General features: G+C 49.4%; 1 protein-coding gene across 5 annotated transcripts; it reads right to left on the bottom strand.

The window, feature by feature from the left end:
• Positions 1-923: 923 nt before the first annotated feature.
• On the bottom strand, positions 924-13,290 carry LOC143172851 (coiled-coil domain-containing protein 68-like). Of its 5 annotated transcripts, XM_076362685.1 has the most exons (11): positions 13,213-13,270; positions 12,441-12,612; positions 8,906-9,048; positions 6,270-6,413; positions 5,579-5,704; positions 5,158-5,286; positions 3,949-4,031; positions 3,281-3,386; positions 2,333-2,416; positions 1,959-2,035; positions 924-1,418 (listed from the first exon to the last, which is right to left on the bottom strand). In XM_076362685.1, exons 3-11 carry the CDS (start codon positions 9,023-9,025, stop codon positions 1,352-1,354), a joined length of 936 nt encoding a protein of 311 aa, XP_076218800.1. In that variant the 5' UTR covers positions 9,026-9,048; positions 12,441-12,612; positions 13,213-13,270; the 3' UTR covers positions 924-1,351. The 5 variants fall into 5 exon arrangements, with proteins under 5 accessions (XP_076218800.1, XP_076218797.1, XP_076218799.1 ...); XM_076362682.1 differs by lacking the exon at positions 12,441-12,612 and having other exon boundaries at positions 13,213-13,290; XM_076362684.1 differs by lacking the exon at positions 12,441-12,612 and having other exon boundaries at positions 6,270-6,410; positions 13,213-13,290.
• Between the last annotated feature and the right edge of the window lie 4,852 nt (positions 13,291-18,142).

Raw genomic sequence — 18,142 nt, 5'->3', positions numbered from 1 at the left:
GCGCAGCATTGGCACCCTGACTTCAAGTTGAGCTCCGTTTCTCCCGAGAGAGAGGGCTGGGTAAGGACTGACCACTCGCTCCTTGCCCTCACTTGGCAGGGAAACAGTACAATTTTTTTTTCACTCTCTTAAATGGTGACTAAGTAAGCATAACCCGGCAGGCTGTGTACTGCGCTGCCCGCTCCCGCGGTGCCTGCCGAAACACACAACCTGCCTCACCCCGGTGTTAAGCAGGTGCCAAGCTTTAATTTGCACCTTAACTGAGTTAATCCCCGAGTGACGCCATGTATGAATAATGTATTTAAAGTTAGGGAAGAAAAGGAACAAACTGAAACTTAATACCTTTAAGCTTTATCTAAGGATCAACACTTCCCCCCCCCAAATGCTGCTCTGCCTGCACATCGGGGATTAGAAGACAGACCAGGGACACGGCCGTTCTCGGGTTCCCTCTGTCCCACAGTGCAGAGGTAAACGTGAGTGTGCAAAGCCGCTGTCACTCCCCTGGGGACACTGTTTAGCTCCCGAGGCATGCCCCATCTCTCAAACGGGATTGCTGAGCACCGTAGCACCTCTCCCACTTTAAGGAGGAGAAAACACAGCCCTCACCCCTGCAGCAGCAGGGATTTTGGCCAGAGCAAAGGCTCAGGGAGGAACTTCACGCTCCCGCTGACACGGGCAGAAAACCTACCATTTGCCATGGAAAGTTTTCAGGAAAGCAAGAGCCGGGTTAACCCAGAAAGAGATCCGCTCACTCCTTGCCCGAGGACACTGCAACATTACGGTGCTGCTACGCCTAAAATATGCTGTGCCCGCGGGGTCGAACGCTGGAGGAGACCTGAGCCCCCCTGAAAGGGTAGGGCCACCGCTCCACCTCCACCCTGTGCTCCAACAGCAGGCGGGAAAGCGGCGACTGTAACAACATACCAGGTAGCCAAAGGTTTATTTTATAATCTTACCTAAACGAGAATTGCGATTAAACTGAGTCTCTGCTGCAGTCTGTGTAGGTGGGAGCCCCTTCATGCAGGCAGGTGCCTGCTGCTGCCCGCACCAGGGCGGGTGCAGAGCTGGTCCGGCGATGCAGCGTCCCCCAGGTATGGCCAGGGCCGCCTTTGCCGTCTGGGCTGTGCGGGCATTCATGAGCTCACCGCCTCTCTTGTCAGCTCTCACCGTGCTTCCAGGTTTATTCTTTCAAGTGCAGCTCTGCAGCACTGCTTCTGCACCACGTGTCGTAGAGAGGCAGCACGTGCTGAAGGTGCTTTGCAGTAACAAGGAGGCCGTAGGAGTTACAGGTTGCAACACACAGGAAAAAGTCCTTCTGGCAAAGGTAGGAGACAAACATCCAGTCGTTCCTTTAGCTCTCTTGCTTCCTTAGCCTGGTGAGCATCAGGTAAGGGGATGCTCTAAAATCTCGTGGGGCGCTGCAGAGTGAAGCACAAGAAGGTAGAGACCACTCAGACACCCTCACCTGCCCAAGCCAGGCTTAAACCCACCACAACCATCTATTAAATAAGTCAGAGGTTTATAACTATGGCCCTGGATATGGAGAAGCTGACTTCAAAGGCCCGTTCAGCTAACTGAGAGCAGAAACTTGCATCCAGATCTGCTACAGCAAAGGGCTGTATCCCCCAGAAAAGGCTCCCATTTAGTCTTGAACGGATGTACAAGGTTCTGCAGATGCCCTTGGTTGATGTGCTGAGCGTGCCCCAGCTAAGCTGGACGGCTGCGTGGGAGTCAGTACTCGGGGTACCACCATCACACCATCAGCTACTATGTTTGAAGCGGAGCTTGTGTTTTTCCTCCCCTTTACAAGGAAGATAATCTCTGCAGGATGAAATTTGGTTGCTCCCAGCAAGGCCTGACTCAGCTCACTCAAAGCCCTGCAGGGACACCAGAGGTAGCCTGTGAGAAGGGTGGGCTCAGCCATTCCTGTGCCCCGTGGTACCTCCCGAGGTGCTTACTCTGTCCAGACAGCTTTTGAAACTTTAGTCTTGGACTGGCCAGACCAGAACTCCACTCTGTCTTTCAGTTCTTTATTCTGCAAGGAAAAAGTAAAACAAACCCCTCTCAGCATAACGTAGCAGACGAGAGACAAGCCTGGATGCCAGCTAGGCCCTGCTGCTCCTCCCGAAAGGTTTTTAGGGGGCTTGAGGGGATTCTTTGTGTTTGGGTTGGTTTTTTTTTTTTTTAAATGAAGTGAAAGATGCAGTGCAAAGAAACACCCCCCCAAACAGTGTCATACTGACAGAAGCCCAGCAGTGTCAAGGACCTCCTGATCGTAGAGAACTACTTTTGCTCTCTCCCTTCAATATATCTTTTTACTTTCCGACCTTACCTGCGCTTCCAGTGCAGTCAGCTTCTCTGTCAGGTTTTCTATTTTTTTATCTTGGCTTCTGAGTTCGTTGTTCAGTTCCTCTGCCTGAGAGTTAGGAAATAAAGTTTGTAAGAGATTTGAAACCTCAATACATCAAGAACATCTCTGTGTCAAACAAAACCATGGAGTTAAACGTCTCACCGTACCAGGGGAATTGCAGACCATTCAACTCCCTAGTCTTTTACCATAGAAGAACTCAAACTAATTGATTAAACGATTTATAAAACAATTTCTCAACACACGGTGTCGCGTTTTCCTTAGGATAACAAGTCTACCTCTTGTTGGCACATGTACAGAAACCTGATTACGAAAGCTAATTAGTGCAGGGCCTTGCCTTCGCTGGATGGGAAAAGGCAAGCACGTGTTCTGCGAGGGGAGTACAGCGGGTGTTCATACATACAAAAGCAGTCGGTAAGTGAAACAGCTCAGGTTTTATCGTGACTTTAGGAAGCAGGCTGATTGGTTTGGATTTTGTTGTAGTCTTTTTAGGATGTCGGCCTGTTGGCTTTGCTCATGGGAGCAGCTTCACTGACTTCATGTGACACCAGCTGCAGGGTGGGCGCCTCAGGCAGAGCATCCCTGGGTCAGCCAGGTCCCCCCCCCCGAGAGCACGGCATGGAGCGGGGAGCCAGGTCACCCCCAGGAACGCTCTAGGAAAACTTGGGGGTCTGCCTGAAATCGCTGACTCCACCACAATAATCCCATTTTTACAGTGATGCCATTTCCATCTTAACATTGAAATGCGTATGGATGTCTGAATGGGGGGTGCACAAAACCAGGCACAGCGTGGCCAGCAAGCTGCTTGTCCCCAGAACACGTGCTTAAGACAAGAGCCCCGAGCCCAGCATCTCCCCTTTCTCTTCCCAGCGGCTGAAGACCTGCCCGGTGGGACAGCCGCACCAGCCTGACCTCCTGTATCACGCCGCGCAGGCCGTGGTGCTGTGCCCGGATCACGCACTGCAGGTGGCAGATCTGCTCCTGCAGGGTGGAAATCTGCCTCTGGAGATCCAGGCACCTGCGGGCGAGAGCAGAAGCACCCCGGGTTCAATCCCCAGGGATCACTGACCCACCCAGCCGCTTTCCCACCCCGGGGTCAGCTCAAGAGCTTGTTGCTAGCAAGGATGTTCCTGAGGATACATGGCTGTAATTCATACAGAACTACATATATAAAGGGTTCTTTATTGAGCAGGACAAATAAAACCATAGTTGGAGACATATTTTGCCTGGTAGGACCACCCTTACTAGCTGTTGATAAGTAAATTCATAAATAATGAAGGCTTTTGCCTTACCTACTGCATGCACAACGTCACCAAAGCAGCATCGACTCCACGCAAGAATTGGGAAAGGGAAGTAATTAGTGCATGCAAGGCGGAAGGACAAGTACGAGGAATTCGAGTAGAATCAACATCTGTCTTGGCTTCTTCAAGCAATCACGGTAAATCAGGTTTTGAACCAGTTGCTTTTGTCTTGAATAATTTTACTACCAGAAGGAACTTGAGCAACTGATTGTCTGGTACTCTACATGAAATAATCCCCCAGAAAGACAGACAGACACTTTATCGCATGCATTTAATCACCGTTTGCTGTCTTCATTCCTTGACATCATCTGTTGAAGCATCTTTTCAAACGACATTTTCTTCTCTATCAGAGTTTTCTTTTCCTAAGGAAACAATTCAAGTTATATAAAAACTATATGACATTTCCTGTCATTCAGTTAGCAAGAGAAGTTTGGCTGTACCTTCAACGGTTCCACTCAGTGTCTGAAAACAGACAGAATTCAGCAATAACCACCCACATCAACCTGCGCCAACATCAGCTGGAGATACAAACCAGTCCAACCTCTCTGAATCGAATCCGGAAGGGATGACAGTACCGATTTACCACAAGAAAAGTCCAAACTCTCTTAAAATAGCAGTTCTCTCCTTTACTTAATTAGCAAAATCCTTCGGTCTTGTGAGAGTCCGTGCTCAGCGGCCACGGGATTCTGCGTTACTGCTACATCCACCTCTCAAAACCTTGTCCACAGAGGGAAAAATCTGAACAAAACTGATACCAAAACTCTTAGTATCAGAAGGATTACCTGCATGTGATGGGGGTGGGAATACACTCAGTGACCCCATGTTGACAGTAATCCCAGGACAGGAAAAACTTAGTTTTAGAATGGCACTTCTCCGGGAGTAATTCCCACTGCTACTGAGTGCGTACATCAGAAAAACGATGCACGGTGCCATTGCTTCTTCCAACACAACTACCACCACCAAAGAAAATTCACAATAAAGGAGAAGAAATTTTCGGCAAGTTTCTGCGCACGCCGTCGCCGGATTGCTACAGCAGTCACTTGCCTGCCCAGGATTTCGGATACTTACAGTGGCACTTTCCTGAGTTAAGAAGGAGCGGTTTTTAGTGCTAGCATGGCTACGTTTTAATTTCAAATGCTAGAAGTACGCCGATGGGGGAAGGTGAAAGAGCAACTATTCAGGAGTAGAAATCATTAATAGCTACAAATTAAGACTTCTCCGTGATGCTCTACAGTTTTTAAGCATGTTCTGAAATAACTGAAAGAGGGACCTCAAATTGCACCTTTTATTTATAGTTACAGCTAAAGGTTCTCTATTTGGTGTAACATGGCAGAAGCCTTTTTAGTCCCAACTCTAACAGCTAGCATGCCCCAAACCCTGAAAGCAATTAACTACCCTTTCCAAGCGCCAGCACTCCCAGGGCAGGTTCCTCACCTGCGCTGACGCCCGGTGCTAGGACGGACGGACGCGAGGAGTGGGTGGACATACCTCCTCCATCCTTTGCACGCGCTTCTCCATCTCTGCGATGCGGGTACATTTTCCCCTGACGTCTTCAGCAAGGTGGCTGCCGTTTTCTGAGCTTTGCTGGAGCTTCTCTTCTTGTTGTAGATTGAAGGCCTGGGACCAAGAAGGGCATTAATGCGGGCGTGCAGGGAGCTGGTGAACGCAGCAGACAGACAGAGATGGGGCTCAAGGAATTTTGAGCCAACTCTACCAACCCGATTCCAAGAATCAGGAATAAAACCAAAATAATTTTTCTTTTTAATTTTCCTATTTAACTACCCTCTGCACTAGCAGAAGGGACTCAGTAGCTCTTAGGACAAAGTTTGCAGCACAGAGAGCCGGAGCCCACGTAAACATTTTGATAGCTAACAGGATGGTCATGCCCACACGTGGGAGAGATTTGTACCTGTATTTGCTTCTTCTCATTCTCATGACTTTTTTTCAGTTCTTCTGACCGAGTCTGGTAATTCTCATACAGTTTCTGGGAGGCAGATCTGAGAGCCTGTACACCCGCTTCTCTCGTGGCTTCCAGCTAGGAAGAGTAATTGTACAACACGTATATACAGCGCTTTAAAAACGTGATGTTATAATCGCATGCCAAAAAATAAGCCCTCTATACAAGATCAAATTTCAGCATTTACCCTTGTCAAAAAAAAAAGAAAGGAATCCTAAACACCTGCGGGCAATATCTGACAGGCCTTTTGGTTTCCAAATAAAGGCGGATGTAATTCAGTATTGAGCCATCCCCCCGTGACAAACAGAGGCTGATGGTTTAAAAGGAGAGATGCACTTCCAACTGCTTGTGAGTACATCTGCTGCCAACTACCAACAGAGCTGACTGGGCTGTCTCACTAGCCACAAGTGGGATGTGTCCCCAGAAGTGGATTTCGACATGACTTTTGTTGCCTGCTGGAATGCAAGAGTTTGCAGCAGGTGGGAAGCGAAACAGAGTCTGCCCCTTCCCCGAAGGAAAGGCCGCGGCGCAGGATCGCTGAGCAGGCACCGTGCTGCAGCAGCCGGGACCCAACTCTGACTAACTGGGCTGCAAGGCACACATATTTGTCTGAAACCTTAAAAAAAACCAACCCCGAACGCACCTTGATCTTCAGCACTTGGTTTTCCCTGCTCACCAGCAGCAGCTGCTCTTCTGTTTCCTTCATCGTCCTTGCAACGGGACCGCAGCTCCAGCTCCAGCCACTGTTCTGTGACCCCACTTTAGTGCCCAAGACTTCAGGAAGCTGCTAAAGGAAAGGCACATGGAAATTATTTTTAAAATAACAGAGAAACAGCTTGAGCAATCAATCTGACTCCAAAAGACCTGGCTCCTTATAAACACCCCTCTCTGGCTCGCGCAGGGAGCGCGGGGCAGACGACAGGCAGCTCTCCGGAGAGCCGGGTCCGAGCTGCTCACGGGGCAGCAGCCAGCGCAGCTCCTTCACCTCCACGAATTAACTGAAATTAAAATGTTCTGCTTGTTCAGCTCTCCAGGGCTTTACACTGGAAAGCATTTGCACGTCGATTCTGATAAATAGCTCTCTTCCACTCTCTACAGTGTTATTCCACAGGTAAAAGATTAATTAGCTTTTAGAGCATTGCAGCAGATGTTGCATTGTAGGTGAGGCTGCATAAATGCATGTGAGTAAACGTTGTCCAACGCTTCCCATTACAAGAGCTACTTCTTACTCCCGCATATTTTAACTGTTTGGACACAACACTTCCAAACCTGTTTGCTTCCTAGGGGCTGCCTCTTTGCTCAAAACCACTTGCCTAAAGTGGTTTTAAGTTGCTTAAACCACTTTTTTCCCCTACAGGTGTTCACAAATGCGTGCTCAGTGCTTGTCTCCTGTCTCTCTTGAGAGCTGGTACGTGCAAGGAACACGACCTGCAATCGGTCAGATTTATGCCAGAACGCACCGGCATTTATACGGCCTTTCTTATGTTACGCCAAGTTCATTTGTTAAAAATAAACTACTACAAACAAAGGGCAGTCTGTACTTTTTAAAGGGTTTAAACCATAAATCACTTTCTTATCACCACAGAGGCTTTTCTTCAACCTCATTCCTCAACTGAACAGAGAAAGGAGTAAGCATTTTTTAAAAAGAACTTTTTGTGATCAATTATTTCTTAATTAGCCATGTTTCAGCCCACTGATCCTTCCTCTCCCTCATTCCACAGTGCTCTCCTGGGCTCAGCTGGGATGCAGAAAAACTGCCTTTGCATATTATCATCACCATGCTCTGCTGCTTAGAGCAAAGAAATAAGATATCAGATCTACTAGGCTGAGTCTCACTGCTCACAAGATCTCTTGGGGGGGGGCGGCAGGGGGAGAAGCACGTCCTATCTATTCATGGTGGTGTCAGCATCAGGCAGCGCACCGCTTCCCAGGCCCTTCGTGACTTGGTGTCACCACCACAGAATATAATTTTTTTCTCGGTATTTGCTTCATGTAAACGATTTTGGATTATGAGATGCTTAAGAATTCATCACAAAATTTTTGAAGTTACAGCACTGTTCTGCAACTTCATAAATTTGATTGTAAAGGGAATGAAGGAATCTTATTTAACTTAAATCAAAAGTTTGAGGTCTCCTCTTCTGTCATTGCACACATTAAAGGCATTCATTAAACTCCGTTCTTCCTGCATTTCCTCTGGCATTCAGGAAAGGAACAACTCAAGACTCTTTCACACGTCTCAGAACTACTGTACGCTGTGCTCTCCAAGGCGCTCTCGGTTTTGCTGACTGACACCTCCAGGATCCGTCTGTCCCACGGGTCATCCTCCGCCTCCCGAGGTGCTGGTCCTCCAGGTACCCCAGACCAATACTTCTGCTTCAGATAAGGCTGCTCGCTGCTCCAGAGCTTCCTCGTCTCTTCCAGGGACCATGCCCAGCCGTACAACTCAGCTCAGCACTGATGCTATAGAGCAAACAGCTTCGAATAAACACTTGCAGGTATATTAGTACGTACCACCAGCACGATGTTCAAACTGTCCAGCAGCTTGAACAGCAGCTTTAGATACATGTATTTTTTTTATGCATCATATCTCACATTATTGTTTTGAAAGTATAATTCATCCGTCCTGCAGTTTCTAACTGCTTAGTCACCGTCTTTGTATGCATAGCAAGCAAAGAAGCTCCAACCGCGTGTTCATTCATGCTCTCTTCCATCTTCCCGTCTTTTTCCACAGGACAGCAAATTTTTGATAAACCTCTGACGGACCCAGGACAATCATTAGCCCAATATCAATCTGCTTATCAGCCACACTATCAGACACCCTTTCACTTCAGCTGCAAAGCTGGGACTTCACGCTGTGGACATGCTTATCTCCGCCGCAGCTCACAGACGTTCCCTAGTGCTGTACTGCTGACCACGGTCAGGCTCCCGCGTCCTTCTCCTCGCATCTCCCAGCAAACAGCCCCAGCTCTGCCGCTGGAGAGCGGTGACTTCGGGTGGGGACACGCACTTAAGTGTCTCTTGCAACAGTCCCAAATGCGGGGTGGAAAAACCTCACCAGTTTTAAAGTGGTTTAACTCAACCTAAGACAGAGCATGCTATAATTAAGTCACTACTGGGGAGTAAATAGCATTTCTAGAATCGATGTGTAAATCAAAAGGTTTTCCAAGTGCGTATTGCCAGGCAGGTCAGAATTTTCTCTTTCAGTGGTTATTAGTTTCACTCACCGTGTTTCCTGCTGAAGCAAAGAAAGGAACAGAACAGCGACAACTGCAGAAATACCTTTTTCACATATTCAGCTTCCTCAGTGATTTGGGCACAAGAGGACCCATAAAGGACGTAGTTTCCCTCCGAGCCGTGGTCTTCTTGTGTTATTTGCTCAGTGAGTAGCAGGGTAGTCATCACTATACGTGCGTTTCTCTGTTCTGTGCAAGCGAGAGAAGAGAGGGGCTTGTTTCATTACGCAAGGATGGAGAATAATTCCATTATTCCATCCCATTTGATTCCATTTCAGCTTTAGGGACATGCTGGAGCCAGGCAGGCATTGCAAGCTTAAAGCATCAAACATTAAGGACCACTTCAAAAAAAAAAAAAATGCAGACACCTGATTTTTTTTTTTTTTTTTAGCGGATAGGGAGAGAGATATATTCACACATTATTTTCCCTGAAGATTTCAATGACTTTTTACTAGCAACCTACACCCCAATCCTGTATTATTTCAGAAACACGTGGCCAGAGATCCCAGGCAGAAAATAAGTGAGTAACTCACACATGCATGCGGTTTAACTAAGAACAAAACAAAACTCTTGCCATCCATCTGCGAAGTTTATAAGCCAAACCCAATTACACTGCGCACGGCAATCCCACTGCCTTCAGGGGATTCAGTCCACACTGGGCTCCACGTTCCCAACGACTACGCCAGAGCAGAACTGGTTTTAATCAGGTTCAGGAGGATTACCCCCGTCCTGCTTAGCTGCAAGGAGCAGCACAAAGCTTGAATGATATCATAACTCTCAGGAAAGAAGAAACTACCTGGGGGGAACAGATGGGAGACAAGAGAGAGGGCTCTTTCTCCCCATATCACACGGAGAATAAAGTCTCGAGCACCTTCATTACGTTTGTGCTGTACAATGGTGACATCCAGTGTCAGCTGCATTGCTCTGAAGTGAGCGTCTGTATCTCAAGACACCCGTTTCCAGCCCTATCCCAGGTAGTCAGCGAGCTCCCAGCTGCACGTCAGACAAGCTCATTTCTAATGAGCACATTTGAAGGATCTGGAACCAATTAAGGTTAGCACAGAGCAACAATAAAGCCACTTACAGAGCACGGAGGGTGTGGACGGGCTCACAGTGGAAAAGGCAAAAAGTGGTTGTGCTTTACAAAGCTTACAGATAACTTACAACAATATCTCATTTAAAAATGCGTTTATTTTAAAACACTTAAGTTCAAGGTCTTGGGGTTCCTGCAGTTTAGCTCAGTAACAGCAGTCCTGCCTGCACAGTACCAATGCTGCAGGCCAAACCCTTCTGTTCGTTGAGTCATCCCAACATGAAGTATTGCAGCACTACCAGGAAGATCACTCAGGCTAGCGCATTTCTTAACTAGCTCATTTTCTAATAAAATATAATTAGGCAACTTGACACATTTATTGCTGTGATGGCGGAGGAATGCCATTCCCACAGAGAGCCGCACGGAGCTGGTTTGCATAACTGCCCAGGTGGATCCGCAGCAGCTCGCCCACACCAGAGACATCTCCATATACCATTACCTTGTGTCCCAGGCAGCCAGCAACAGAAGGCTAAATTAGAAATTAACTATAAATAAGCGTAAAGAAATTTAACACATGAGCTTTAAGTGCCCCAGGGCTGCTACTTAGGACTCCAATTCTTGGGTGATTTACAAATTCAAAGTGCAATAAAATAAAAACTTTTATTGCTTTCCTTTTTACTCTTTTCCACCTTCTAAAAGTCAGGAGCATCAGCAGATGCCGCATCCCTGGCCATCACCGAGCTGGTCTGTTCTGGACACGGGAGAGGGGAGGAAAATCAGGTTGCGCAGGAGCGAGCTACCTTTCCTACCATAGCTTCTACCTGAATAGCAAAGAGGAGCTGGATATCCAGACACAACCCTCGAGGGCTTTGACCTCAAGCAAAAAAAATCAATCACTCCAAATGTCATCCCCTGATTTCACAGTCCCACAGTTTACCCAGGCTGGACGATAAAGCAGAAATCCCAGGCGCCTACAGCCGCGGCACAGAAGAGGTTTTTCACGGGTAGAGGATGGTTCCCACCAACACTACAAGGGGTTAAACAAAGTTTGTTCTGTCTTGCTGGCTGCTGTTTTCCCTCCTGCCTGCAATCCAGCAGCTACTGAGTCACCGGACACAAAGGCAACCCAGGATCAACTCTCCCTTCAGCCTTTGCTAATTCAGGCTGAAACCTCCGTTCGCCCCCAGGGGCTAAGTCCTGGAATGGAAATGTTTTTCAGCTCTGAAGCAGTTGAGCCAGGAGAAGTGAGTGATAACAGGCACAAGCTCTCTAACTTGACCTGAGGGCCCTGGGCTGGGAGGCAGAAGTCCTCAGGAGGGTCCTCCTTCCCCAGCTGGGCAACCACTAGCAGCAGAGCAGCAGCCTGCAGGGCTGCACGGCCTGACCTCGACACCCCTCCCGGCACCTCTGTCCTCGTGGCAAGGGGAGGTGGCAGCAGAACCAGCACACTAAAGCTGCCCGCGCCACCCCAGAGCTCAGCACCCCCCACCGCCCTGCCTCCCCGGCTAGCCCGTAAGGGGATGCTCAGCGGGTGTCCCTAAAACACCCTACCGAAAGAGCAGCGATGGGGGAAGTACCACGACCGCCTGCAGCACGCAAACACTCCCGCCATTTCGGAAGCAAGTGTGAAAAGAAGTGACTATTCATAGACTTTCCTTGCTAGAAGGCACAATTTCAGAGGCTTCGCGTTTGCAGAAAAATCCCGCTGCCACCCTTTATAAACAGTCACCTTTCGGTGACCCATCAAGCACGCGAGATTTTCTTTGCCAGGCCTGAGACTGTCAACACAGGTGTGACAAACAAGTTATATTTTTATGACTATAAAAGCATGTCTTTGTGCTTTGGCTTATGATGGGTTGCTTGCTCTAAAGCTCATGCAAGAGAGAATCCAGGACACACCAAGCAGGAAAGCACCACCCTCGCCTATATAAGGAACACGCCAAATTCTTCAGAATAATGTTATTTTGAGTAACCTTCAATACAAAATAGCATTTATATTATTACACTCTTGGCCAGAAAGAGGTGCAGCTCCTTGGCCACCTTGGTGATAGGTTTTGCCCAGGCCAAAAAGAGCGACAGGCCAAAGGTGACGCAGAGAACGCGGATCCCCGGGTGCGTGGGCTGCACGTGCCGCAGGCGTCTGAGCCTGCTGAACGGCAAGGCAGGGGACCGCGAGGCTTGTCACAGCCAGGGCGGGCTGGCAGCTAAGGGGGACACTTGAGAATTTCAAGGGACCAAAGGCAGCTCACCTGCAATCACGACAGCCGGGTATTTACCATAAACCTCTTCTCAGGCTGGGTAGTGGGACTAGCTATGGAACGAAGGCAGGGCTGGACTGGAGTCGCTCAAATTGAAATTAATCCATTTAATTGCAATTACGGGGAATAGTCAGATAAAGTAATTCCACGTCAGTCTCCAGCTGAGCATTGTAACTCAAACGCAAGGTTTCTGCATATTTTTTTTCCTATGCACGCTCCAGGAACAGCCAGGTAAATAAATACCACGCTTCTTCCACAGCTGAACAGGAGTTTATACAACATTCATTCACCTTTTAATGTTTGGTGCCTGGGCACATCCACAGAAAGGAGTTATTGTTACTGTTGTTCTCACAAGTGTTTGAGAAACGGTTTTTATGAATACATGAATGTACATGTAAACACGACCGTCTCTCCTCAGGCAAATGTACCTTTTTTATATTCTCCCACCGCACAGAAGCGCTTCTGCAGACAACAGAGGGAGAGGGAGAAGATCAGATAACCGGTGACTAACAGCACAACACACAATTAAGCGCGAGAAGTCAGCGGGGACACTTTGCAAACAACCCACAGACTTTTGGCCACGAGACATTCGTTCATCCAAACGGCATTAGCTATGAAGAATAATTCGGTTTGGGCTCTACGCAGACTCACTAACAAAGGCAGGGATACAGGAAAGAAAAAAATGGGTTATGCTTTATTAAAAGCAAGTGGTGGTAGGCGCAAAAGGGACCGCCGGGGGAGTGGGACTCGCCCGGGCTTGGTTTCTTGGGGCGTGCTAATTTGGGGGAAATGCTGAGAAAGCCCCTACGGTCACGCTGAGCTGAGACCCAGCAGCTCACTCCCGAAGCTGGGGACGGGACCCGGCCCCTAACAGCCCCTAGCGCGGCAGCGGGGTCGGGGGAAGGGGCTCTTCGGATGCCACCGGCGGAGGGGGAAGAAGGGATGCCGGGGCCCCCCGGGGAAGGACGACCTGCCCCCGGGGCCCCGCGGGGAACGACGACCTGCCCCCCGGGGAAGGACGACCTGCCCCCGGGGCCCCACGCAGCCGCAGCCGAGACTCACCTTCGGAGGGAGCGGACATGCTACCTGCCGGCGCCGCTCCGGGCAGCCCCCGCACGGAGACCCGCGCCGGGGCCGGGGCCGGTGCTCGGCGGCCCCGGGCCCCGCCCTGAGCCCCGCCCCGCCCCGCCCTCACCTGCGGGCCGGCCCCGCCCGAGGGCAAAGGCCGGCGGTAACGGCTGCGGGGCGGCAGCCGCCTCCCCGCCGCCCCTGGGGGTGCCCCCGGCGCGCCCCGCCGTGCCTCGGGTGGGTTGGCCCGGGCCCCGGCCGCGGGGAGCCAGCCGCCAGCCTCGGCCCGAAGCACCGCTGCCGGGGCACCTCCGAGCCGCGGGGTTAGGGGGGCCATTTCGGCGGGAAAGGACCTTTTATGGTCTTTGAGCCCAACCGCAGACCTCAGGCTGCCGAGTCCACCGCTAAACCGTGTCCCCAGGCGCGAGCGCGTGCACGTCGCTGCGAGTGGATGCAGCGAGCGGTGCCTGGACGGGGCTCTTCCCTCTTGGATGTGCCATCAAACTTCTCTTTTCCTACACGGGCAACAACGGACGGGGAAAAAGGAGGTGTCCCATCCAGCCGGGGTGATTAATAATACCTCTTAGTACTAACGAGGCAGAAGAAAACTGGAAGGAAGCGAGAAAATATGATAAATACAGATAAAAGCGAGGCACAGGAAAGCAGGTATCTTGAAGGAAAGAGGAACATCTGGAAGAAGAGGGCTTTAAAGAAAGGTTTTGGTGGAAATACGGCTGAGAAAGCCACAAACATACCGGGAAACAGGCTAAAGGGGGAGAAGATAAAATGGAGAATGGGAAGATAAAAGTGTGTAATAAACCCTTTTACAAACAGGAAAGTCTTGATCAGCAAGTTCAGTCTTCCAAGATCTGTATCACTCCCTATCACATAACACCCATAAATATATCAAGTTGCACTCAGTTTTCTTTTTCCAGCAACGTTTTGAATCTGAGGGTGCTTTTGCCCAGGGCAGGCAGGGGAGGCCCAGGTGCTGCACACCCGTACGTGCCCTGCCGTACGTGCCCTGCCGTACGTGCCCGCGGGGCCAGGGGACCCGAACCCTCCTGCTGTGCACACACCGCACCTCCACGGGGCAAAGGCCCGTTTCTGAGCGAGGTCGCCGCGATGCTTCCAGGTGCCCTGTGGGAGCCCTCTGTCTTAACAACAGGTTTCTGTTGGAGTCTAAGAGGATTTTCTGATTAAGTAGAAGCGGGGAAAAAAAAATTGCTGCTTTTTTCCTTCTGCCTGGGACGTGCCACCCCTTTCTCGCCTCCCCTCAGAAGCGAAGAGCCTCGAGGGCAAAGTTGGGCCCTGTTCCCAGCCCTGGCTGCGGAACAAACACAAGAACGGCAGGGCCCGGCTCCAAGGTCGGCTCCGACGGAGCGAAGGGCGAGTGCTGCCAGCCACCGGACAGGTCCCCGCCTTGCCTACCCACTCCTGCCCTGTGTTACTACTGACTCCTGGGCTGTTTCTTCCCTAGCAATGGAAGCTCTTAAATCTCTAAAATGGGGGGCCCAAGAGGTGGCTTTTCTTGTTTTCAGACCAATTTAAATAGCTAACCGTTGATGGTTAATCTCTAGCACATTCCTGGGACTAACAACCTTCTCAGCAGGCTCCAGCCGTTCTCTGCAGCCCAGGAAGGCTGAAGCCAGGGTGGTGATTTCACTTGCATTTGTTGCTTAAGGAAGGTGAGGCAAAACGCAGCTTGATATATCTTCACAGCCACGTATAGAATTGCTTGCAAACTCCGCTGCATTTTGCCACGGGAAATCTCTGAGGGCTTAAGGTCTCGTGCCTTGCAGCGTGATTGTGACAGCGGAGCATTGACATAGGGTGATGTGGGGCTACCTCTTTTGATGGGGAAGACCGTGGGAGGTGATTTATGAGATACTGAATGAGCCGACCCCCCGGGTGTCTGCGTAGGGCCACGTCAGCGCTACCAGCACAGCAGAGGCATACTGCAGCGCTGCCGAGATCCACCACACAACAATGGGCTCCGTGCGACTTGTCCTAAACCTCCGCATCAGCCCCTTGCTTCAGCACAGCAGTATTTGGCCAGGCGGTGTGTATTCCTGCCCCACACAAGAGACAGGCCGAGTCTCTCAAATTAGTGGTCGCTAGACACTTTGGGCCCAGGGACTAACCGGAGTCCTTGACGCGTGTTACACCCACGTGGCGCTGGAGGCTAATGAACCCTGGTAATTTAGGTTAGTGATTCAGTCTTGCCCTGGGATCATCGTTCCTCCTGGCCGCAGCATCCTGTTTTGATCCAGCTGTTGCAGTGCGTGCAGGTTTTCATGGGATACGCAGCGAGCTCAGCATATGAATGGAAGGTCTTTCAGCTCCAAGAGCTTGTTCAATTAGGCAACGATTTCGTGTTATTATTCAACATCTAATTTTTACCTACATAAAACCACAGTTATATCCACAAAGTCATGAGAAAGAGAATGGAAGAGTTAATATGTTGCTATAGGTTTTCCCTCAAAACTTCAGTTACGTGTTTTGATGAATAAAGCATTAAGCTTATTTGCAAATTTGGGGGTCTGGCCCAAAGCCTGTTGAATACAATGGAAGGAAACTTTGTATGTGTCTGTGAAAGAGGCTCTACTGAAAATATAACCAGTAATTCAGCCGCATCACTTTTTCCTCCGGATGCATGATGGCTCTCATGGGTGTGACTGCAGAGACCTGCGAACTTCAGCAATCGCATCCCAGGTCTCAATTAGCGTGACGCCGCCCCTCAGCTCCGGTGTAGCTAGGGGTTTCCTTAGTGTGAAGGCTGCTGATCAATAAGGCACGACACATCCCTCTTTGGGAACCAGCTTGCCCTGACTCACGTTTCTTCTGGCCACGGCACGCAGCCGGCTCTTCCGCGTGGCGCTCTGCCACACGTCCTCCCAACGCGGCGCTGCCCGGCTCTGCCCGCTGCTGTTACCCGCACGTCTCACTCTCTGCTCCTCAAGGAGCTTATCTGAAGCTAGCTTCCATGGAAAAAATTAAGGAAGATTTAAAATGAAGATTTATAAATTGTAATAGAGATTCAAAGTTCCTTCAAGCAAAGCTCCCCATGCATAAACAGCCTTTTATTGATGGCTTTTAAAATGCTTTCCATACATAACCCCAGTAAGAAAGTATTTAAACAAAGATTTAACGTTAGAGTTTTTAGATAAGAACCTCAGCTTGCATTTTGGCTCTGACAAGCCCATCAGCTCAGTAAAAACCGTGAGTCATTCACCTGCTGCCTGGCGTTGAGTCACCCTGTGCTCGAACAGAACCCGGGAGACGAGAGAGATGCCAAATACCCCGTGTCTCCCAGGGTGCCACACGCGTGGGTTTTCACCAGTGACATTTTCCCTGGACCGATCCCAAGCAATGGCTTACAGGCATTTTCCTACAATTAAAATCCTTCTGCAGCTGACGTCTGTGTCCATCTCTTAAGGGTCCTTGTTGCAACCACCGAAATCACCCAGAAACTGGAGGAATGTGTTAGAGGAGGTCCCAACTCTCAAGTCACACACATGTTAGCAAAGCTGCCTCAACAGCCTTTACATGTCTGCAAACACGAAGGGGTTTGTGGCTACGCGTTTGCACCAGAGAAAGTAACCTCGATTGTTCAAGCTAATGTTCAAACTAAATAGTAATAATCCTTCAACAAGGAGCAAAAGACAGCTCTTTTGCCTCAAGTGTTTAATAGTCACCAGGGAAGCCTGGTAATTAATTTATTGCTTTAATTAGACAGTGTGTTAACTGTTCCTGTCAATGTCTTTTTAAGATAAGAGTTTTGTTGCATGAGTAGTTTGGGCAAGAATAAAGAGTATTTCTTATCTTACCTAGGCTGAAAACACAACATTAGTGGGAAAATGAAGCCCTCACTCTTCCCGCAGTTTATCAAGGTGTTTTAAAAGCATCTAACCAAGACTAGGAAATGCCTTGCTTACTCCTGACTAAATAGGTCCTCTCACAATATTTGTTATTTGAAAATGAAATAAATATTGTGTCTGGTCTAACCAACCACTAATTTGAATTCATTAAACAGAAACTAAAGCTTGAAATTCGTTCCTTCCATTTCATATGTACAGAAGAGCTTGTGAACCGAAGAGCTTGTCATTTTTTTCCCCCAAATAAATCATTTGTTCTAACAAAATGCTCTCCCTATAAAACTCGCTTCACTGTAATTAAAATTAGGGGTGGTTCTTGGCAGGATTTGTATGCTCTGTCGGTACTAAATAATCCTACCAAACTTTACTTGCCTTTCTCAGTAGTCCCATATAATTATCCCGTTGCATATTGAAATTGTCTCTATCACTCCGCTGGGCAAGTGTGTACCCGGGAGCTGATGTTTAAGACACGACTGATATTATTTATGGAAGGACCTTCCCTTTGCAGTTGCCTTTCCCGGGATACCCAGCAGTGTAAGGGACAGGGCTCCCGGGGGCGCGGGGGGAGCGAGGCACTGGCGGGGGGTGGCCGTGCCGGGTGTGTCTCGCCCACGTGCGGTCCCAGAGCAGAAAGAGGGGTGTCTGGAAGGCAGCCTGTGTTCTCCCGGTCTGTCTGGATAGCGGGTAGCAGATGGGACATTTTGCTTGGGATAAACACCCTGTCCTCCTTTTGTCTCTTCATTCCTCTGTCTCCTACAAATCGTTTTAAGGTCCAGTCTTCAATTTCCACTAAGGACTTTGCTAAATTGGAAGAAAACCCTCAAATTTCCCCAAGACCACCAGCGGATCATTTGGTGGCAATGTGTTGTACCGTGGCACGTTGCCTTACTCCTTAACGGGCTCCTTGGGCCGGCACAGGGCTGGCTAACGAGGTCGTACAAACCAATAATGGAGTTACACAGCGCACGGAGACCACCCTAGAACGGGGTCTCTGGTTAGGAAGATAGACTGTATTTACACAAAGAAATTCAAAGGAGTCAGGAAAA

The sequence above is a fragment of the Aptenodytes patagonicus genome, chromosome Z, assembly GCF_965638725.1.
Source record: "Aptenodytes patagonicus chromosome Z, bAptPat1.pri.cur, whole genome shotgun sequence".
Classification (NCBI taxonomy): domain Eukaryota; kingdom Metazoa; phylum Chordata; class Aves; order Sphenisciformes; family Spheniscidae; genus Aptenodytes; species Aptenodytes patagonicus.
This window is presented reverse-complemented; position numbering and strand designations above follow the sequence as displayed.